At 44.9% G+C, this 23,408-nt stretch overlaps 3 protein-coding genes across 4 annotated transcripts; 1 reads left to right on the top strand and 2 right to left on the bottom strand.

The window, feature by feature from the left end:
* The first annotated feature begins 2,490 nt into the window (after nt 1–2,490).
* On the top strand, nt 2,491–4,752 carry LOC125510386. Its single transcript, XM_048675545.1, has 5 exons — nt 2,491–2,967; nt 3,087–3,779; nt 3,921–4,000; nt 4,080–4,151; nt 4,268–4,752. Exons 1-5 carry the CDS (start codon nt 2,650–2,652, stop codon nt 4,545–4,547), a joined length of 1,443 nt encoding a protein of 480 aa, XP_048531502.1. The 5' UTR covers nt 2,491–2,649; the 3' UTR covers nt 4,548–4,752.
* A 1,820-nt stretch (nt 4,753–6,572) lies between these two features.
* LOC125510387 lies at nt 6,573–7,779 on the bottom strand. The gene is made up of 3 exons (XM_048675546.1): nt 7,695–7,779; nt 6,965–7,133; nt 6,573–6,858 (listed from the first exon to the last, which is right to left on the bottom strand). The coding sequence occupies exons 2-3, from the start codon at nt 7,130–7,132 to the stop codon at nt 6,784–6,786; spliced, it is 243 nt and encodes an 80-aa protein (XP_048531503.1). The 5' UTR covers nt 7,133; nt 7,695–7,779; the 3' UTR covers nt 6,573–6,783.
* Nucleotides 7,780–9,081: 1,302 nt separating this feature from the next.
* Nucleotides 9,082–21,863, bottom strand: LOC125510385. Of its 2 annotated transcripts, none has more exons than XM_048675544.1 (22): nt 21,471–21,863; nt 20,511–21,276; nt 20,269–20,403; nt 19,675–19,763; nt 19,474–19,563; nt 18,361–19,120; nt 17,188–18,038; nt 16,789–17,059; nt 16,577–16,694; nt 14,526–16,024; nt 14,367–14,441; nt 14,056–14,188; nt 13,837–13,939; nt 13,675–13,764; nt 12,484–12,867; nt 12,273–12,368; nt 10,570–10,707; nt 10,358–10,501; nt 10,098–10,187; nt 9,808–9,990; nt 9,676–9,720; nt 9,082–9,423 (listed from the first exon to the last, which is right to left on the bottom strand). In XM_048675544.1, exons 1-22 carry the CDS (start codon nt 21,555–21,557, stop codon nt 9,289–9,291), a joined length of 6,282 nt encoding a protein of 2,093 aa, XP_048531501.1. In that variant the 5' UTR covers nt 21,558–21,863; the 3' UTR covers nt 9,082–9,288. The 2 variants fall into 2 exon arrangements, with proteins under 2 accessions (XP_048531501.1, XP_048531500.1); XM_048675543.1 differs by having other exon boundaries at nt 20,511–21,273; nt 21,471–21,695.
* Nucleotides 21,864–23,408: the final 1,545 nt, after the last annotated feature.

Raw genomic sequence — 23,408 nt, 5'->3', positions numbered from 1 at the left:
GCCATAGTGGGATTAATCGAAGTATAAGTGTTTGTAGTGTGATACGTCTCCAACGTATCTATAATTTTTGATTGTTCCATGCTATTATATTATCAACCTTGGATGTTTTATATGCATTTATATGCTATTTTATATGATTTTTGGGACTAACCTATTAACCTAGAGCCCAGTGCCAGTTTCTGTTTTTTCCCTTGTTTTTGAGTATCACGGAAAAGGAAAATCAAACGGAGTCCAATTGACCTGAAATTTCACGGAGATCATTTTTGGACCAGAAGAAGCCCACGGAGTACCAGAGATGGGCCAGAAGAGTCCCGAGGCCACCATGAGGGTGGGGGCGCGCCCTGCCCCCTTGGGCGCGCCCCCCTACCTCGTGGCCGCCTCGGGGACCCCCTGACTTGTTCCCGACTCCAACACCTCTTATATAACCCCAAACTTTCAGAAAGAAATCTAGATCGGGAGTTCCGCCACCGCAAGCCTCTGTAACCACCGAAAACCAATCTAGACCCGTTCCGACACCCTGCCGGAGGGGGGAATCCCTCTCCAGTGGCCATCTTCATCATCCCGACGCTCTCCATGACGAGGAGGGAGTAGTTCACCCTCGGGGCTAAGGGTATGTACCAGTAGTTGTGTTTGACCTCTCTCTCTCTCGTGTTCTTGATTTGGCACGATCTTGATGTATCGAGCTTTACTATTATAGTTGGATCTTATGATGTTTCTCCCCCTCTACTCTCTTCTAATGGATTGAGTTTTCCCTTTGAAGTTATCTTATCGGATTGAGTCTTTAAGGATTTGAGAACACTTGATGTATGTCTTGCATGTGCTTATCTGTGGTGACAATGGGATATCACGTGATCCACTTGATGTATGTTTTGGTGATCAACTTGCGAGTTCCGTGACCTCGTGAACTTATGCATATGGGTTGGCATACGTTTTTGTCTTAACTCTCCGATAGAAACTTTGGGGCACACTTTGAAGTTCTTTGTGTTGGTTGAATAGATGAATCTGAGATTGTGTGATGCATATCATATAATCATACCCACGGATACTTGAGGTGACGTTGGAGTATCTATGCGACATTAGGGTTTTGGTTGATTTGTGTCTTAAGGTGTTATTCTAGTACGAACTCTAGGATAGATTGAACGGAAAGAATAACTTCGTGTTATTTTACTAGGGACTCTTGAATAGATCGATCAGAAAGAATAACTTTGAGGTGGTTTCATACCCTACAATAATTTCTTCGTTTGTTCTGCGCTATTAGTGACTTTGGAGTGACTCTTTGTTGCATGTTAAGGGATAGTTATATGATCCAATTATGTTATTATTTTTGAGAGAATTTGCACCGGTGAAAGTATGAACCCTAGGCCTTGTTTCCTAGCATTGCACTACCGTTTGTGCTCACTTTTATCACTTGCTACCTTGCTGTTTTTATATTTTCAGATTACAAAAACCTATATCTATCATCCATATTGCACTTGTATCACCATCTATTCGCTGAACTAGTGCACCTATGCAATTTACCATTGTATTGGGTGTGTTGAGGACACAAGAGACTCTTTGTTATTTGGTTGCAGGGTTGCTTGAGAGAGACCATCTTCATCCTACACCTCCCACGGATTGATAAACCTTAGGTCATCCACTTGAAGGAAATTTGCTACTGACCTACAAACCTCTGTACTTGAAGGCCCAACAACGTCTACAAGAAGAAGGTTGTGTAGTAGACATCATAGTGGCATTTTCCGTAAGCTTTTTTGCAATGACCTTTTTTACAGTGAATGCCTATTTATCAGGTAACTGAAAAAATGATTTATCAGTCACTTCTTATGTGTCGTCTGATTTTCATCCAACCGTTCAAAATAGATCTGGAACTGCTCATCTTCAACCCCCCCCCCTCCTTTTTCCTCCTCCCGATCCCCTAGCCTACCCCGCCCCATCCCCCTCCCCCCCCCCGGTCGGCCAGCGCTACTGCGCGCCGCCCCGCCCTCCCCTCGACCTCCCCTCACCGTCATTGTCGGCCGCCGCCCGTCCATCCCTCTAAGCCCCGCTGCACCAATGGAGAACTCCGACGATCCGATGCACCCCTCACCCCTAAGATAGATAATGCGGCTATTACTTCACCCTAAGATAGATGGTGGGGTGGGGCTGACTCTTCCGGCGAGGTCCGGCCAACAGGGAAGGAAGGAGGAGAAAAGTGACTGACGCGAAAAAGAATTTCAAGCACATGAGAAATAGCAAATCCGCTTTTTACATACACAAAACGCGTAGTGGCATATATCATCGGATTGACAAAAAACACTTAACATCCCAGTTAGTAAACACAAGAAACTTGGCAAGTAGAGTATGACATCAGTGTCAATCGGCATTTCAAAGCATTTCTCTTGGTGTGTGTGGGCACCACAGGCAGCCAGATTCAGCCGATCCGTCTCAACGGCTAGTTCCTCCGTCCCCCCCAACCGTTGGGGATGCGGCCAACGCCCAAACAAAATCCCCCGTCCCCCCTCCCTCCCTCACCACATCCTCCGCCTCCCTCTTCACCTCCGATCTCTCTCCCTCGCGAGCACGCTCCCCTGCTCACGCCCCCGACGCCACACCACAGCTCGCCGGCGCGGCAAGCAACCAACCGAGCGAGCTCCTTCGCTCTGCGCCGCGGCGATGGGGTACACGTACACGCCCACGTACTACTCGGGCCTGCAGGAGACCATCGCGTCCGTCTGCAAGTCCATCTTCAGCCGCCCCGGCAAGCGCCTCACCGCCGACCAGGCCGCCGCGCGCCGCCACGCCGACGCGCTCAAGTGGCAGCAGGACTCCTTCCACCGCATCCTACACCTCTCCGCGCTCCACCGCGAGGGCATCGTCCCCGCCGCCGACGTCCACGCCTTCCGCGCATCCCTCCTCGCCGCCCTCTCCGCGCCGCCGCAGGGCCCCGCCGACCACCCGCCCATCCTCCGCGACAAGCTCCTCTTCCTCCAGGTGCCCACCGCCTCTCCCCCTCCCCGTCATCCTTCGCTTCCCCGCTCCCATTATCGAGCCGCGATTCTTGGCTAAGAAATTTGTACTGATCTTTGCTCCGTTCGTTCTTGGGAGCGCAGGAGCTGCTCCGCGCCAAGTGCGTCTCGCCGGCCGAGTACAACGCCGCCAAGAGGTCCCTCGTGCAGCGCCTCGCCGCGCTCGGCGTCGTCGTCGACTGCCCCGACGCGGACGATGCCGGCGGCGTGCCGGCGACCAGGTCCTCCGCGGAAGAATGGTCGGAGATCGACCTCCAGGACCCACCGCCGCCGCCCTCCGCCGAGAAGCCCAAGCACAAGGCCTTCATCTCGCCATGGAAGAGCCGAGGCAAGAAGGAGCAGGAGCGGCCGCCGCTGGCCCAGGTGGACCAGAACAACCACGCTTCAGTCCTCATGGCCGAGATCCCGCCGTCAGAGGCGACGCCCGCCGGGAAGGCCGACAAGGGGAAGAGGAGGCACCTGACGGCCATGTTCCACGGCAGCGGCTGCGGCGAGAACAAGGAGCCTGCGGCGGCGGTGGAGGGATCCGCCGATGAGAAAGGCAAGAAGAAGAGCTCTTGGGGGTTCAATGGGCTCAAGAAGTGGAAGAAGTCAGGCGCCGGTGGCAATGAGGATGCCCCTGCCGGCGGCGACTCCGCCCCGCCGCGATCTTCATACAGTGAGTGCCGCCTTGAGGCGAGCCCCGCCCCGGATGCCAAGAGGGCCAAGAAGAAGCTTCATGCTGCTGCAGCTGCTGCCGCCGGCGATGTCTCTGCTTCCGATTTGGCGAATGATAAGGTACTGCAAATCCTTGGCCATTCTGAATTTGTGTATAGCAATATGCAGACAACAGCATTGCCATTGAGCAAATCAACATCATTTGTGATTGCCAGTACAAAATTGAATTTTGAGCCTCTGTATTTGAACCTTGTACTGAAGGTTTTGGTGGAGGAGACAAAGAAGGAGCTCTCAAGGATTCAGGCCGAGCTATCATCGACGAATCGGAACCTCAACTTCTCGTAAATCTCGAAAACTCTTCTTGTTCTAATTGCAACACTGGTTTGATGTGCTAAAACGAGTGTTCTTGGCTTTGCGCAGGGATCAACAGATTGAGGCCATCTCAACAAAGCTCCCACTAGACAAGTCTGACCTCAAGACATTCTTCCCAAAGTACATAAAAACACTCAAACAAGCATTCCTCATCATTCCTCAACAATCAAGCAACCATTCCCCATTCAGATTGAACATTTTTTCGCGATTCTTATTGGCATTACTGGTTTTTGCAGGGCATGGTGTGACCAGAACGGGGAAGGCGTGATCAACGCCGCGCAAAAGGAGTTCAAGGGGCACGTCGAGGAGATGGAGAAGCAGAGGGGGGAGGAGGACATCGCCGGCGGTGACGAGGGCTGGGCGGCTGCTTTTGATGAGGACAACTTCAACCCCAGGGCCTTCTCAGATGCCAAGGGGAAGAAAGTCCAAGAGAGCCTTGACAGTGAGCATTTCACCAACCCTTTCTATGATGAGAAGAAGAACAGCAACCCATTCTGGAGCCAAAGCTACAACTGATGCAGAGTGTATGTAGCTGGGTCTTTCGTGTGAGAAAGCACTGTCTTTGTATCCTCTTGCTAATATGTGTTGTACTTACGATGGTTCAATTGTTATATTGGACCTGGGCTGTTTCGTGTTGTGTTTTAAGATGTGAAAAACTGTATTCGGTTAAAATTTGTATTGATGGGCAAATATTTAGTTAATCATTCTGTGTCGATCACTATCACCCTGAAGATCATTAGAATGGATGAAAAACTGTATTCGGTTAAAATTTGTATTGATGGGCAAATATTTAGTTAATCATTCTGTGTCGATCACTATCACCCTGAAGATCATTAGAATGGATGAAAAACTGTATTCGGTTAAAATTTGTATTGATGGGCAAATATTTAGTTAATCATTCTGTGTCGATCACTATCACCCTGAAGATCATTAGAATGGATGAAAAACTGTATTCGGTTAAAATTTGTATTGATGGGCAAATATTTAGTTAATCATTCTGTGTCGATCACTATCACCCTGAAGATCATTAGAATGGATGAAAAACTGTATTCGGTTAAAATTTGTATTGATGGGCAAATATTTAGTTAATCATTCTGTGTCGATCACTATCACCCTGAAGATCATTAGAATGGATGAAAAACTGTATTCGGTTAAAATTTGTATTGATGGGCAAATATTTAGTTAATCATTCTGTGTCGATCACTATCACCCTGAAGATCATTAGAATGGATGAAAAACTGTATTCGGTTAAAATTTGTATTGATGGGCAAATATTTAGTTAATCATTCTGTGTCGATCACTATCACCCTGAAGATCATTAGAATGGATGAAAAACTGTATTCGGTTAAAATTTGTATTGATGGGCAAATATTTAGTTAATCATTCTGTGTCGATCACTATCACCCTGAAGATCATTAGAATGGATGAAAAACTGTATTCGGTTAAAATTTGTATTGATGGGCAAATATTTAGTTAATCATTCTGTGTCGATCACTATCACCCTGAAGATCATTAGAATGGATGAAATTGACTACAGAACTGAATTGAAGTTTGAGCCTCTGCATTTGAGCTTTCTGCTGAAGGTTTTGGTGGAGGAAACAAAGAAGGAGCTCTCAAGGATTCAGGCCGAGCTATATCATCGACAAATCGGAACCTCAACTTCTCGTAAACCTCGAAAACTTTTCTTGTTCTTGCTAGGTAATTGTATCTCTCGTTTGAGCTGCTAAAAAGGGAGTGTTCTTTGTCTTCGAAGGGATCAGCAGATTGAGGCCATCTCAACAAAGCTCCCACTGGACAAGTCTGACCTCAAAACAATCAAACAAGCATTCCTCATTTAGACTGAACACCGCGTTTTCTGTGATTCTTACATGACGGTACTGGTTTTTGCAGCGCATGGTGTCACCAGCACAGGGATGGCATGATCAACACCGCGCAGGAGGAGTTCAAGGGGCGCGTCGAGGAGATGAAGAAGCGGAGGGAGGAGGACATCGCTGGTGGCGGCGAAGGCTGGGGAGCTGCTTTCGAGGAGGACGACTTCAACCCCAGGGCCTTCTCCTAGCCCCTGTCAGATGCCAAGGGGAAGAAAGTTCAAGAGAGCCTTGACAGTGAACATTTCACCAACCCTTTCTATGATGAGAAGAAGAACAGCAACCCATTCTGGAGCCAAAGCTACAACTGATCAGCCTGTTGCGTGAGAAAAGCAGCGTGTCTTGTATCTTCTTGCTAATATGTGTTGTAGTACTTGCGATGGTTCAATTGTTATATTGGACCTGGGCTAATTTGTGTTGTGTATTAAGATGTGACAAGCTGTATCTGGTTGAAGTTTGTATTGATGAGAATTCAGGCATTCCGGTGTTGAGCACGAACTAATAATAGTTTCAGCGGAAAGTACTGTAGATCAGCGGCTCTTCTGACTTGCAAACACCATCATTGCAATTGGGCGAATCAATAGTACCTTGCTAGTAGAGATCCTGATACTCCAGCCAAGTTATGTAATCAATCAATCCGTTTCGTGCACATTCTTGTCTCAAAAACAAAACAAAAAAGGAAGCAGCAGCAAAGTGCGTATCATATCAGGAGGAGAAATCGGTATCCATATTATGCTGATGCCTTACAAGTCTGACATCCAAAATTGATTCAAACTAAACCATTGTCTAAAGTCTACTGCTCATTCAGCAAAGCTACTTGGAAGATTATTGCTGTCCGGACATAAGAGATAGAAAGGATAACGATGGTCTCGGTTCCACCGAAACTAGTGGAACTTGTCGCGCCCGAGCCTCTGAAGATGGTAATTGATGGTCTTGGCCGCGTTCTTCGGCCTCCCCTTCTGCAATCAAGCCACAAGTAACATTAGGAAAAACGTTAGAATGGATGGCTTAATGCTTTGAAGTGAAAGCAAGAACATTCAGAGAACTAGAAGAGTGAATCATAACCTGAGCCTGGGTACAGGTGATCAAGAGCTCCTTCTGCCTCGTGCACTTTTCATCGATCTGCTTGTTCAAGGCGAGGCAGTTGAGGAAGGCCGTCATCTCCATCATGCAAGGCTTAACGATGCCGCCAAACTTCTTTGGGTTTATGTACAACCCAGCTTTCCGACCCATCCTGCCATATCACTTACAAGTGTGAGTTTCTATGCAATAGCAAAGGCTGGCTACTGACAATCAGTACTCTAAGTCCATAACAAATGCCCACAGGAGCAATACAATAAACAGGCAATGCGAGAGAAATGAATCATCTGAACCGAACATCTGGGGAAAAGAGCAGAGCAGAGCATATGGATGATGTTTTACTAGCTAGTGTAGCGCAGGAGCAACAGAGTTCCTCCAACAACCGTGAACTGCGGAATTTTCTTTGAAAGAGAGGAAACATTGTGGCACCACCTAATCTGGGAGAAACCGAGTTCCTTGAATAACTATGAAGCGTGAAATTTTGCTTCAAAGAAACAGAGTAGGTTACTATATGCTACGCAAAGATGCACTGAATTTGTTGGCGATCACGGCATCGTCTAAGGAACAAACAAGTCATCAGACTAAAAGAGCAGCGTGTGGTGAAACGACTTCATGCTGAAACGAGCAATGCGTCGAACAGGTTGTGTGCGTGCGCCCGGAGCAGGGGCGGATCTGGTCGCAGAAAATCACAACACATGGATGGTATTTCCGTTACCTTTCCTTGATCTGACCGCCGCTGCAGATTCACCACGCCGAACTGGAGCCAACCTGCGATGACGGGAGGGAAATGGTTAGGATTTCGGGTCGCCGAGGTTTCTCCGCCGCCGTGCCGCTCTCCCGCACCGCACGGACCTCCTCCTGACTTGGAGAAAAAGATGTACTGCTAGCGAGGGAAGAGAGCCAAGGCCCAAGTGGCGAGGGTATGTATGTTTGGGTTTGAGGCCCAAGCTAGCCGTACCCAGCAGCATTTTTGCCTAGCCCATGCAATATGGTCTATAACCCCTCAAAAAAATGCAGTATGGTCTATTTGTTTTTCCTGTCCATGAGTCATCTTTTTTTTTTTTGATAAATGAACTTCTTGCCCCTCAAAAATAAACAGCTAAATGAACTTCTCAGAAAAAGACTAAATGAACTAAAGTCGTACATTTTCCAAGAAAAAACTATAAATTATAAATTACTAGTGAGTCATTGGGAAGCAATTTTGGTTAAAATCGAGGGCGTGAGCGTAAACCTTCGGAATGTCGCTTGGACGTCCAAACGTAGGGTATTCCACCAAGCCAATGTGAATTCCTCAAATATGCCTAGTTCATTCATCCAAGTGGGACACAAGGTGTGGAGGTTCTGGCAGCGAAGGCGGAGAAGGAGCTCGGCTTCTCATTAGTCTCAAAAACTCTTCTTGGAAGGTGGTTTTTACCTCTTGTTTCAAGATCACGAGTTAAGAAAAGAGTGTTCTGCTAACAAAAAAATAGTGTTCTTGGCTTTGCATGGGTCAACGCATCGAGGCTGTCTCAGCAAAGCTTATAGCGGATAGGTCTAACCTCAAGACATCCTTCCTCCCAGAGTATATAAAAGATAACCAAACAAGACTTGCGCATTTCAGACTGAACATCATATCAGCGCCTTCTCCCAGCCTCAGCCAGACGCAAGGAAGAAAAAGTTCAAGAGAGTTTTGACAGATGACAGCAACCCGTTCTAGAGCCAAAGCTGCAACTAATGCAGGGTGCATGTAACTCGGCCTTCTGAACTACTCCCCCCGTCCCATAATACAAGAACAATTTTGAAACTAACAGCCTGCATACACCCTGCATTAGTTACATATAATACACCTGCATTAGCTGTAGCTTCGGCTCTAGATTCTTATATTTGCTTTCAAGATGTAACAAATTGTATTTGGTTAAAAGCATAATTGATGGTCAATCATTTGGCGCTCAAAACAGTTTCAGGATCACTAGAATGCAACAATTGTGCCCAAAACTATGGAAACAGTTTAACTAATACTACCTCTGTTTCTAATTGTAAGACGTTTTGGCAGTTTAAATCGAGCTGCCAAAACTTCTTATATTTAGAAACAGAGGGAGTAATATTTTCTAGTACAATTCTCGTGGAGCAGAGGTTCCCTAAATCATGAATCACATGTTCAGAATACAAGTCCCAAGTCTTTTACATACACTGAAATAGACGGCACAGAATTACATGTTCTCGTGGAATAAAAGCTCCCTAAATAATGAATCGCATGTTCAAATTACAAGCCCGAGTCCTTTATATGCACTAAACTAAATAGACGGCACAGACGCACGTCAGCCAACTAACTAGTTGAGATACCGCCTGCAGCTAAATGATCTACAGAAGCAAGGGATTCTTTCGCCTTCATCCTCTTGGTTGAAGTGATAATCATATGTGATTTCCTCCCCTGGATCTATGTGGCGCTCCGAGAAGAACACTACCTGTATGGTCAAAATGGTCATTTCAGCTCATAATAGTTGGTGCCCACAAGAATGTGTAATAATCCATCCTAGAATGAGCAGGAGCTTTGGTCTAAGATCAACATTGGAAAAGGGTTGCCTTTGTAAGGAAATTAAATAACCCCCCCCCCCCCCCCCGGTCCCGAAATATAAGATCATTTTTTATACTATGATAGTATGAAAAATGATCTAACATTTTGGGACAGAGGGAGTACATGTGACAAAGGTGTGTACCTTCTTCTCGTTCTTGACAGAGATTATTTTTGCGACGCAGTTTGGCTGGTCCGACAAAACATCAAAAGAAGCATGTGTCAGGAATACTCGCTGTAACTGGATCAGGATACATGGACAGGCAAAGCTTACTACCATGCATGAGTGGTTGATGAATCTTGCAATCCCACCCTTGCGGGTGGCGTCGATAATATGCTCCTTGTCAATCTTGAAGAAATAACAGACGCTCTTGTACTGTTGCCGTTTCCCAGAGTGGTACTCGATCTCTCTTTTGTCGGCAACGCGCTGCCCAACAATTTCACCAACATACTCTATAACCTGAGATATTTAGAGGCAGATCTATGAAATGCCTTTATTTGCTAAACTGTTAAATCTGAATATTTCACATCGAAAGGGAAAACAAAAGATAATAGTGACAGAATTACCATGGAGCCACGCGGTATAAACTCTGATGTGTAGAGGCCAAGTCCATGTATGCCAGATTTATACACAACCAAATGCTTCCATCCTTTGGACTGATTATAAATGGAGACAAAGACATACGTAAATCAGTAAACTGATTTGTCATACCAGCTGACACTGTAATATGCAGCAAACTTTGACGTCTCTCCATAGCATACGCGACAATATGCAGTATTGAAGATAATCAGCTACAATGCAGTACAAGATTACTTGAAGGAGCTACCTGTCTTCTTATGCAAGGCTTTGATCCGTTTATCCGTAGCCAAGCATTTATCTGTTCTTGGGAAACACTGCACTCACTACTCTTCACTTGAGGTTTCTTGTGATTAGAACCAGAACAGCCTTCACCCTTTCGTCCTTTAAAACCCTGTTCCACAGGAGTAAAATTAGTTATATGGATTCTGATTTTCAGGCAATAAAGTTCAACCAAATTACCTCTGTGCGTGCACATGTCCATTCATTGCTTCTCAAGCATTTCTCAGGATTAACACGGTTAGTAGCATGATTCAGGCATCTCCCATAAAAACCAATATATTCATTATGCTCGCCTTCTGGATCACTTTGCAACAGACCCTGTTGAGATACCACAAGCAACAATCAACTTTAAAAAGTACAATCCACCAAGGCAATGGTAAAAATGTGATCATCATAATGTCATCTGTCTATTGACTTGTCTATCAAATCACTACATCTCCATGCATTAGGTTTATCTTTTGTGCAATCAGCATCACATGTGCCCGCACAAAAAAAGGAGCCAACTGCAATTTTCGCGAACATAAAAATGAAACAGAGGTACATGAGAAAGAAAAGAAAATGACACAGAACCTGACTCATATCATTTTATTTAAGAAACGCTGCATGGAAAATTATCTAGTGCAAAACATCCCTTCTTAGACTGGAAAACTATCACTAGTACAGTAAGTTTACAAATAAGCTTGACAAGTTCACATATTATAGTTCCCTAAAAAAACATATTATAGACATTCAGTGTATGCATAACATGATGAGAAGTGGGTATTGTGCATTCCAATTTACTAAGCGAAGAAGAATTCACAGAAGCCTATATCCAGAACATCTTCACTGGTGCATAATTTGACATAACTAATCCATCAGGCCATTGCTAGGAATAACAAAGAAAATAACACATCCACTGAAGCAACATTTAACATTAACGTTTCCTCAGTCTAGTGCCACAAAAAACTATGAAGCCAGAGTGCAATCAACATTCATTGCTTCTCAAGCGTTCCTTAAGCCACAAAAAACTATGGGATTATAGTTAGCTTTTTCCTTTGAGAGAGTGGACTCCCAGGGACATTGCACCCACGATCAAAAACATAGCAAATAAAAAAAATCTGAAACTTTGTGGCTTCAATTATGACCAAATGTTTTAGGTGCTTGCAAAATTTGGTGGACAAATGACATCCGAGGAGCTCTGTAAAAAAATGTGCTCAAACATATGTGCACTGTTTGAGCAGGATTTGTATTTCGTTTGTATGGAGATCATTTGATGTTATTTGGCCACCAAAGTTTGCAAGCACCTAAAACATTTGTTCATAATCAATGCCACGAAGTTTCAGATTTTTTTTTTGCTATTTGTTTTGATTTTACTGTTCATCATGGGTGCAATGAACTTGGGTGTAGCCACTACTTTTCCAGAGAGTGGTATTTCTACTCCCAGGGACATTGCACCCATGATCGAAAACATAGCAAATAAAATAAATAAAAACTGAAACTTTGTGGCTTCGATTAAAATACAGCTGAAAGGATATCTCAAAATCTTTTCTAGATGACCTGCCAAACATTCAACCTTCAAGCTATAATCAAGTATGACAGTCATGATCTGGATACCTATTTCCGGGTAGCAACATTAACATACGCAACCATGCAAAAATGAAGCAGTACTCCTCAGTCTATATTATACGACTGTGTTTCTCTGGATTTTGACGCCCAAGAAATTAGTTCTCTTTTTCATCCATATTTAAAAAGTTAGTTTTTTTCCCTCAATAAAAGATTTGATTTTTTTCGATAAAGAAAAAGAAACATGATAAGAATATGCATGAAGGTTAGATGAGCATGGATGCAACAAGTCGATCTGTTGAGAACATGTGGTGTGGCTGCCCTTAACAAAAAAAGCTTACCCTCTGGTGGGCACACCAAGCATGGAAGGTCACCGAGCAATTCACATCTCGGCACATCATGAATGAACCCCCAGCTCTGTCACACATCGAACATGCCTGATGACAAAGGAAAATGCAAACGATCAGGGCAAGAAAAAAGTACATCGGAGGCTACAAAATTTGTCATGAGAGGTACTATTGTGTGTCTGATAACTTAAAGCAGAGAACTCACATAATCACTTTTGGCAGGCAAAGCACCAGATAGATCGAAGGCGCTCATTGTGGTGGGATTTGGGCATTTTGTACCGGGTGTCCACAGACCACAGACCACATGGACCCACCGCGACGTTTGTGGAACGAGTAGACTTGAATTGTGGTTCGCAGTCCATGAGCTGCTGACGGTGTTCTCCTCATGTGCATTGTCTACTGACCTCTGTTTATCTACTCTAGATACGTTTTCCAAACTCGTTGATCTTGACGCATAAGATGGATCGTGTTTGACATGTTTATCTGCTCGTGATGTAACTCTCAGACCTTTTCGCAAACTTGTCAGGATTTTTTGAGCGTTCAATGCCCTTGTCATGGCTCCACCTCCATAGCCACATAAAACGCAAACCTGAAAGAAAAAAAACACAATGGAGACCAGTAAGCAGCACTTCTTATGCCACAGAAATAATCACAACAATACTCAACAGATTTAACATGGAGGAAATTAAGGTCATTAAACACCACCATGAACAGATAGTTCTATAGGAGGTACAGCAGCTACATGTCGTTTCCAGTAACATACTACTAGCACATAATTGCAAGGATTATCATCTGATGGTTTATGTTAATGTAGTCAGTTCCAGATATTAGACCAGTAAGGCTTGCTTACCCCTTAGCAGAACCACAAGTGGATAACTGATGTAATGTAGATGCCTTTAGTGGCGGAATGACAAATATCCTTAGGTATGGCATCCATGCATAATAGAGTTCCTCTTTCTGATGCAATCGAACTCAGAAGGCATGTGCAAACAAAATGGGGCTTACTAATAGACCTCAGATTTCTACTGTCTAGATGCTCCATATTGTATGATCCTTTTAGTGCAAGAAAGGCCACCCTAACCTCCCAAAATATGTACATCATCCTTGACAATCTAAATCAGCTGTTCATGGTTACATTGCATAAGGACGATCAGATTAGATAAGACCACTTCTAACAAGCGATGATTTAACATCATTAGGTAGTAATCAATAAATAACCTAAAGTGCTTAATTAGTGATGAGAAGATGAACTAGCAAAGCCCCACCTGTAATTTGCATATACGAGAATTCACAACACTTAGGAATGTAAACTACCACAACGATGCTTGTACAGATAACATAAGGCATGGATATACTAAATAGACAGCTAAAAAAATTTAAGAATGAATTCGCTTACAGTGTCCTGGGCATTGGCCTTGGTCTTGCAGGGTCTACAGAACCATTGGCCTCTTGGAACTTTTAGAACACCATAGCAAGCTTGGTGCGCCTACATAAGATGCATAGCACCTATGTAAATATGCAGTAGTACTAGGTACAGGTAAGAAATAGAATGACTGACTTTGACAAAGCACTTGCTGCACTCCATCAACTGATTGCAAGGCTCCAGGTATGGAATTCGACAAACACAACATGAGTCAGCTAAGCCAAGCCTTTCTTTGTACCTGTGCAGAACTTTGTTAGATCAGCCAGTAAAGCAGCATACCTTGACACATTAATAACATATGGTATCAGCCATCTTTTGTGAAAATCTAAAAACCACATCTAGTGGAACTACAACCTTCCAACATTCACTTCGCAGGCTTGAACCACATTTTGTTTATCGCCACAAGGACCACGTGCTGATCTATTTGCAGATTCTTCACACTTCTTAATCCTATCAACAGATACACTTGATCTTCGATTCCTAAATCCTGCAAATAGTTGGTCCAATATGTTAGTAAAACAAGATTCATTTAGCATCCCATGTGGAACTTAAGAAACTGAGACGTTGCTCATGTTTATAGTAATTAATATCTTGCATTATATCATCACATTTTCCAGTATGTACTAAAAAAAGCAAATGCCATCAATATTATAACGAAGTTTTACCCTTTCTTGATGTTTGCACTGAAAGTTGGCTTGTCTCCACATCTGTTGGGCCAATAGGCTCACCTTCCCCAAGATCTGAAATGAAAGGTGTTTTCATATTTCCGATTTTATGAAGAAATCACTACCTTACTACTAATTGGGATATTTCCAGAAATATACCGATGCAGGGTCTTTTGCAGTCACACTCAATGTTTGGTCTCAACCTCAAGGCATTAGGTGAATATCTACTCTTTTTGGAACTCTGAATTCCATCTTCAGCTTTTGAACTGTAATTTTGATTACCAAACGAATATTTACCTACAGGACGAACTGCACTCTTTTCCTCACAAGAGTGGATGTTTTCTGTGTTGCAGGGGGTTTTGACAGCATTGCATCTCTTCGCCTTTTTAAGAACCAGACTAAGTGGAGCAATTTTAGGAATTTTTCTATTATCATCTGTTATCCCTGTAGCAATTAAGCTAGAATCAAGAAGGGGAACCTCACTACAAACATTTTCACTCTTAGGTTCATTTAAAATGCAGTTGATAGAAACATATTTAGGCGGTTTTCGAGCAGACATTCGGCTCCCTTCCTGTTGATGTTTTGTTCTAACCAGAGTGCTCATATCCTCTACTTGCTTCTTCTCATCAGAGGAATTTAATTCTCCAACCATAATGCCCTCACCATCTGACTGCTCACCACCTTTCAAAATCTCTTGATGGGTGTGAGAGCGTTTCACTGGCTTATTTCGTTGCATGGTAGTATGCTTCCGTTTAATTTTTGACACACTGCAAGAATATGAACTAGCCTCATTCTGTGGTCGAGGAGGGTCTCCATTTTCGGATGACTGCAAGGTAATTTTCCTAGTACAATCATCTGATACTAAATATTCCTCAGAGCACTTCAATCTTCTTGATTTCCTTCGTGTTTCAGAACGTTGTTGCTTGCCCTTATCTTTGAGTGTAATTCCGTCAGAAATCTGATAATATTTTCTCTTCACTTTAGATGTGTCCAAGTGAAATGTAGAGGAACTATTTAGGGACTTTTCACATCCTGTACTGATAGGCACATCATAGCTTGACGACAAACATTTCTCAGTTCTTGATCCTTCGTCAAACATGAGCTTTTTGTGTTCAACACCATATTTATCCGCACACGAGGATGTATTGTTAAATTCAGGTGATGCTGGAAACTTTGTCACCACAGCACTGGAGGATCCAGAAGAAAAACCAGACTTTAGTCGCTCTTTACATACACCAGAACCTCTACAGGAGCCATCTTTCTCCGTTACAGCTATATAAGACGAGCTGGCATTGGCCACTGATTCTTCTGATACATTCTTCAGTCTCTCTGATATAGGAGCGAAAAGCTGGTTTGTCATTTTATTAGAGACAGCTTTCAACAAAGGTGTTTGTGCACTGCTTGAGCACTGGCATCTTAACTTTTCACTCTCTCCCACGCATTTGGTAGGCAGTTGCACATCATGCTTGCACTTTTGTAAACTACTACCACTTTGGTCAATTCTGTCATTGCAGTGCTTTGAAAAGCCACAACCTGTCAAACATTTTGAGACTACAGAGCAGCAGCATCTGCCATCCCGACATGGACCTGGTTCTTTCTTATTAGGTGCATCAAGCAGAGGGCATTGGGTCAAGCTGTTGGTTGCATGTCCCATGGAACTGTAATAAAAAAAAAGAATGTCAAAGCAAGCATGGAAATTCTACCTCCGTCCTGATTTATAGGTCCCCTTTGTAGTTTGTGTCAAATTTTGACCAAAGATTTAACTAACAAAATGTTAATGCATGTTAACAAAAATTATATCGTTGGATTCATATTTGAACATAGTTTTCAATGATATAATTTTTGGTGACATGCATGAACATTTTGTTAGTTCAACCATGGTCAAAATTTAGCACGAAATACAATGGGGACCAATAAACCAGGACAGAGGTAGTAGCTGCAAGAGCACATTTTGTATAGTTATGAAATAAGTATATGGCACATGACAGAGAAAGGGCATGCCACCAATGAAGCGATTAATCAGGCTAATACCTAATCCAAGTTTCAAGTTTGCTCAGAGAAAAATATCCGGTACCATGAGCATGAAATAGAGTGTTACAACAACGATGGAGCTGAAATATTTTTCAATAACATGTAGTGAAGAAAGAAATTGTTCATAATGCAATGCCGACAACCAGAACTCGTCAAAAAGCATAGAAATATTAAGTTACCTTCTGTAATGAAACCCATCAGGAGAGCACACATGGCAAGAAGGCTGCAAGATATAATCTCCAGAACACAGCGATGGCCTTGGTATGAAAGTGGAGCAGGTGCAAAGCTCATGCAACCCTGAAAAAATAAGAAAGTATGCCACTGGAGTAAGACAAGCCATCATTCAAGAGAAGAAAAAATCAATAAGATAGTTGTCTAACACAGAACCCACCTAGTTTATGGATTGGAGCACCGTCATTCGAGAATTGAGTTCGGCACAAGTGACCAGCTCTAGAACCAAGTCTAGAAACATCTTCCTGAACTCTGTAACAGCATCGATGTATTGATTTTTCTAACATTGATTGATCATGTTGGCCAAAACTAGGTAGAAACTCCCTAGATGAAGAGCAGGAATTTCGACAATGGCAGATGATTTTGGCAACTCTCGAACTTCTGTGTGTGCATGAGTCGTCTACACACTCAAAAGTATTGTGTCCATTGGCCTGCATAAAATGGTTGGAGCATCAAAAAAATTGAAACATAAAACAATCATGCTGGTGCTTGATTGTGGTGCTGGCAGTTATCTCTTACTTATGATATGTCAATGTGTGCAAGTGCAAGATCAACTCACCGTTTTATCACATATACAGGGAGCCTGATGGGATATATCGCTTGCATGATTGCCGGTCCTGCAATTTGCAGGACATGGAACTCCTGCACAAATTTTGGAGCTTCCAGCATTAGGTTGGCTATGCAGCAAATGCGACTGGCAGTCACTATGGATTAAGGGCTCATGACTATTTGCAAGAGGTACAACTTTTGAAGCATATCCGCTGGGTGCCACTGAAAGAGCAATGCCATCTGATATCCTTTTCGTATGAATACTGGTAGAGACCAAATTAGAATGATTATCACTGGCCCTTGGCTCAACTTGTCTATTTGCACTTTTTGAATGATAGGAACTATATGCACCATCACAAACTTTGGAGCTTCCAGCATTAGGTTGCCTAGGCAGCAAATGCGACCGGCAGTCACTATGGATTAAAGAGTTCTGACTATTTGCAAGTGGTACAACTTTTGAAGATCCACTGAGTGCCACTGAAAGAGCCCTGTCATCTGATATCCTTTCAGTATGAATGCTGGTAGAGGCCAACTTAGAACGATTATCATTAGCCCTTGGCTCAACTTGACTACTTGCAATTTTTGAATGATAGGAACTATATGCACCATCCAGACCCTTAGGAAGGCTATGCTCGCTACTTTTGAGAATATCATCGATGGCTTCACTATTCCTCTCAAGATGCGAAAGAAATATTGAGATAAACGAATTCTTGGCTGCTGCATCTGTAACCTTGCCACCTTCAGAACGGTTGATAGCATTAGCAACTCCATTAGATTGTTCGCTAGTTCCTCTACCAACTGGTGGTTCATTATGTTCCCCCATATTTTTGCTGACCTTGACTGTTTGCCTTGGACAATGATCTGCACCAAAGAGTAATGATATTATTTAGATATACAGGTGGGGTAAGGGGGATGCTCTCACAGGCAGTGCACATACAAGGATCAAACTTGATGTTTCTGCTGTGGTGTTCTAAATCATAGCAAATTACTTTTGTCGTTCATCAACTAATTTTATTATTGCTTCTACCATTTACGCACTTCAGTACCACTAAAACGAAGTCTTGGCATAGCTAAGTATACACAAAATTGCAGATGCCTGATCAGTAGTTATTGCAGGTACTTTGTAACTTGAATGGCAATTGACAGCAAAAATAATGAAAGAAGAGCATAATAACAAACTCACTTTGAGTTACTGATGGCAGATGTGACTGAGGTCTCTGAAAATCAATTAATGTTGACTGGGCCGATGGAAATAGGGCAGTCAGAGATTGATGATAAGAGGATTGCCCAAGCTTCAATTCGGTGTTCGAAGCACTGCTCAAACTATCTTGGAGTATTTTGTTGGGAAAATTATATCTGCCTGCCCTAGTATCATTGCTAAAAACTACTGGAGATCTTGGAGCTGGATTACGAAACGAGGCACCAAAGTTATTCTCCAAAAGATCTGCATAATTATGTGACGAATGATTCCCATTGTGATGTGCACTCGTGCTTGCTGTAATATATGGGCTTCCACTTGGCCTGCTAATTTGGTTTAGGTGCACTGCATTAAAAGTATGGTTTTTAGCAAGCCCTAGATTTGTTTCAGAATTCTGCAGTAAAGCAAAGTTCCTGGCAAAGGATGTGTGTACATCAGCACTCCTGTAATATGTTTCATCTCTCTTATTCCCTAGCTTTTCAATGGTAGTGTGCCCTCTACCCTCATTGTGCAGATCATTGGAATAAACTGTTCCACTTATAGGTCCTGTGCTTTTTCGTAGATCATTTGAATAAACTGTTCCGTTTATAGGTCCTGTACCTTTTCCATATCCATTGAATAACCCCACTTTTTCCATACTAGTGTTTCTCACAAGGAGACTTTTCAGCCTGTATCCTTCTGGAGAAGGATCTATACACGCCCATTCTGGCCGGTCACAATTACTGTCAGTAACATATGATCCAACCTACATGAAAAGAGAAGTGGAAAACAGTTAACACACATTTGAAGTAAAGGCTTCGCATAACTATCAGGACATGTTGGACTGCAAATGTGAGGAATATATAAAAGTAACACTTATTTCTTGCTGCTAGAATGCATCATCTCTGACTAACCATTTTGCAATTCACATCAAAGTATCATCATGCCAAGTGCATGTTCGATTTAATTCCTCTCACAGTCAGACATAGAATCACACCACATGTGATACATCGTAAGTCAGAAGTTATACAGCTAATTCATGGTGTCCGAAATGGAATTAGTTACCAAGTAAAATATAATAGATTGAGGCACAATTAGATGTAATCATCTAAAACTTACCCCTACGCAGTATTTGAACCAATGTGCAATACTCATGCCATTCTCCATGAGGACAATTTCACCAGCTTTTTCTGCAGGCCCTCCTGCATGCTACATCAACAAATGTATGCAAGTTAAAACTTTTATCGACAGGAATATTTCTGTGAAGTCGAGTATGTGCATAATAAAATACAACAAGTTAGGGCAACAGTCCTGTAGTACCTCACAAAACTTAGCTACAGACATCCTCAGCTGATGACATGAGCAAAGAACTCCAAAAAGCCCAGCATCACCCACGAAGAGCTCTCCACCTGTTCAAATGCCAATAGAAGAACTTTACTGAAAGAAAAATATACATTTAGTGATCATAATAGTTTTAGGCAGCAGGATCAAGAGATTGAAAAAAGTTAACAATCCAACTAATAATCAATCCCAGTTTTCTCATTTGCACCAAATTAATACTAACCAAATGCCGATGTGGGGACATAAATAAAGATTTGCTAATTGAGAGTCATATTTAATCCTAGATGATTTGGAAACCTTTATTCAGTCATCAAGAGACAGCTTTTAAACTTTTTGACGCAATGCAGTAATGTCATGATCACTTGCTGCACAAGCTACGAGCAGAGATGCTATGATCAAGCACTGCTCATCGTACGTAGTTCAGTGGCCAGGTTTCCAGTCAAGGCCATACCAGATACAAGGGGTAAAAAAAAATGCTTACTGTAACAATGATCTAGCCATTCAATGACTACCTCCCCCACGACAAACCGGTAGTCAAACTAGGTTGCAGATCATGTTGCAAGGTGAACCCACCGACGTTCAGACAGGAGACGCGGATACGATCCGTGAGAGGCGTGGGCTGATGGCGAGGGGCCGGTTTGGATGCCAGCTTCTGCATCATTTGCGCCGCACTCGAATCCTGGAACTGCACGGCGCCGTGTGGCATCCCTGCATGACAAACGCTGAGGCTCATTACATACACCAAACCATTAAGTGTGCCCATCAGGTCACTGCTGCATTCAGTCTCACTGCTAACTGAGAGTTCAGAAGCATACCATCGATGGTCGAAGTCGAACTTTCCCCCGGCAAATTAACTTGCACATTAGAGGAGCTCTTGTTGAGGAACAATGCCCCCAAGGAAGACTGCTCAGGGCCGCTGCCGGCCGACAGCCCGTGCCTCGGGTACTTTGGCAGCGCGCCGCCGAGCGGAGTATAAGCGCGAGCAAGATCGATGGCACCCGCAGCAGCATTGTTGGCATTGCTGGCGCTGGGGGTGTGGAGCGGGGACTTGAGGTCCGGCGCACGGCTCAAATGGGGGTAGCTGTAGTAAGTCCCGGGAGCTTGAGCGAGCAGGGGGTTGCTGCTCCGCCCGGATCTCGCGGGCTGACTCCACGGGGTCGGTGTCGGCAACAGCCGGTCCGGCATTGCCGGGGTGTGCAAGGCGAATCGGTCCGGAACTGCCGCGTGGCCCGGCCTTGCCGCGGTGGTGTTGAGCGCGAACCGGTCGGGCACTGGCGCGGGGCTCGGCCCCAATCCGCCCGGCGTTCCCGCGGGCTGGCTCCACGGGGTAGGGTTGGGCAGCAACCGGTCCGGAGCTGCCGCGGGGCTCGGCAGCGATTGGCCCGGCACTGCCGCGGGCCCCGGCGGCGATTGGCCCGGCACTGCCGCGGCGGTGTTGGGCGCAAACCGGTCGGGCACCGGCGCGGGGCTCGGCCCCAAATCCAATCCGGCCGGCGTTCCCGCGGGCCGGCCGTCGGTGAGGGGTTCCGGCGGCTGCGGGGCGGCGGCGAAGGGGCGGAGGCGGTGGCGCGGGTCCGCCTGCTGCAGCAGAAGAGAGGCAAGGCGATGTGAGGACCTCTTCTTCTACCTTGGAACTGGAACAGTGAGGGGGGGAGCAGAGCAGATCGTCCCCAAAGAAGAGCAACCCCAAATGAAGAGCGTATGTCGCTCGTAAACCACTGTCACGCGCGTTCTCATGCCCCGGGAAACCCCCGCCCGCCCGAATGCGTGCGTACCTGGCTCGGCAGCGTCGTCGGCGCCGGCGCCGGCGCGGCGGACGGGCGCGGAGGCGGCCACCGCGCGGGCCACGCGTCGCCGTCCATGGCCCCGACCCCGAGGATGGGTGGGCGGCGCGGCACCGAGGGATGCGGCGAGGAGAGGGCAGGGGAGGGGAGCGGTGAGCACGGCCGGGCCGGCACAGGGGCGTGGTCGTGGGAGGGGTGGGGGTGGTGGGCGTGCAGTGGCAGCGTGGAGTGTGGACTGTGGAGTGGTGGTGGTGGTGGTGCGGGGAGCAGAGCGGACAGGGCGCAGCAGAGAGTGGCACGTGCGAATCGTGCGTCGCGCTGCAGCGGGATGGGGGCCTGCGCATTGGCTGTGTTCCTTCCATGGTTGGCTCCATCGCCCACGAGTCACACGTCGCCTCGCTAACCTCCCACCCCTGCCTTTCTGTCTGTCCAATGCAAGGAGCTAGCCTGCTCAAATCATCTACGGCCGGACGCCCGGACCCGCCTCAAACGTCCGGGGCAGACAGCCCGGTCATTGAGAGCAACTTTAATTAGGCGAAAGTGACCGTGTCGGTTTGGGTCGGCACGGACAAAAATGACGATTCAACGCGCCGATCAAAACTCAAATCGTGTCCGCCCGGCGTCCGCCCCGACCCATTTCTGGCCCAAAATTGCGCCTGGAATGCGTAGGCGCGGACATGCCGCGCGTCTCCTCGTCGTCTGTCGTGTCCCCACCTGGCAGCTGCTACCTCTTGAACACTGCGTTGGTTTTTCCCGAAAAGGAAGGGATGATGCAGCAAAGTAGCGTAAGTATTTCCCTCAGTTTTTGAGAACCAAGGTATCAATCCAGTAGGAGGCTACGCGCGAGTCCCTCGTACCTGCACAAAACAAATAAATCCTCGCAACCAACGCGATAAGGGGCTGTCAATCCCAACATGGCCACTTACGAGAGTGAGATCTGATAGATATGATAAAATATATTTTTTGGTATTTTTATAATAAAGATGCAATGTAAAATAAAGCCAAAGTAAAGAAGCAAAGAAATAACTAAGTAGTAGGAGATTAATATGATAAAGATAGATCCGGGTGCCATAGGTTTCACTAGTGGCTTCTCTCGAGAGCATAGGTATTCTACGGTGGGTGAACAAATTACTATTGAACAATTGACAGAATTGAGCATAGTTATGAGAATATCTAGGTATGATCATGTATATAGGCATCACGACCGAGACAAGTAGACCGACTCCTGCCTGCATCTACTACTATTACTTCACTCATCGACCGCTATCCAGCATGCATCTAGAGTGTTAAGTTAAAAACAGAGTAATGCCTTAAGCAAGATGACATGATGTATAGAGATAAACTCATGCAATATGATGAAAACCCCATCTTGTTATCCTCGATGGCAACAATACAATACGTGCCTTGCTGCCCCTACTGTCACTGGGAAAGGACACCGCAAGATTGAACCCAAAGCTAAGCACTTCTTTCATTGCAAGAAAAATCAATCTAGTAGGCCAAACCAAACTGATAATTCGAAGAGACTTGCAAAGATAACCAATCATGCATAAAAGAATTCAGAGAAGATTCAAATATTGTTCATAGATAGACTTGATCATAAACCCACAATTCATCGGTCTCAACAAACACACCGCAAAAAGAAGATTACATCGAATAGTTCTCCACAAGAAAGGGGGAGAACATTGTACTGATATCCAAAAAGAGAGAAGAAGCCATCTAGCTAATAACTATGGACCCGTAGGTCTGAGGTAAACTACTCACACTTCATCGGAGGGGCTATGGTGTTGATGTAGAAGCCCTCCGTGATCGGTGCCCCCTCCGGCGGAGCTCCGGAACAGGCTCCAAGATGGGATCTCGTGGATACAGAAAGTTGTGGCGGTGGAATTAGGTTTTTGGCTCCGTATCTGATCGTTTGGGGGTACGTAGGTA

Source organism: Triticum urartu, chromosome 5 (genome assembly GCF_003073215.2).
Source record: "Triticum urartu cultivar G1812 chromosome 5, Tu2.1, whole genome shotgun sequence".
Lineage (NCBI taxonomy): Eukaryota > Viridiplantae > Streptophyta > Magnoliopsida > Poales > Poaceae > Triticum > Triticum urartu.
Note: the sequence above shows the minus strand (reverse complement) of the source record. Positions and strands in the feature narration are given on the sequence as shown.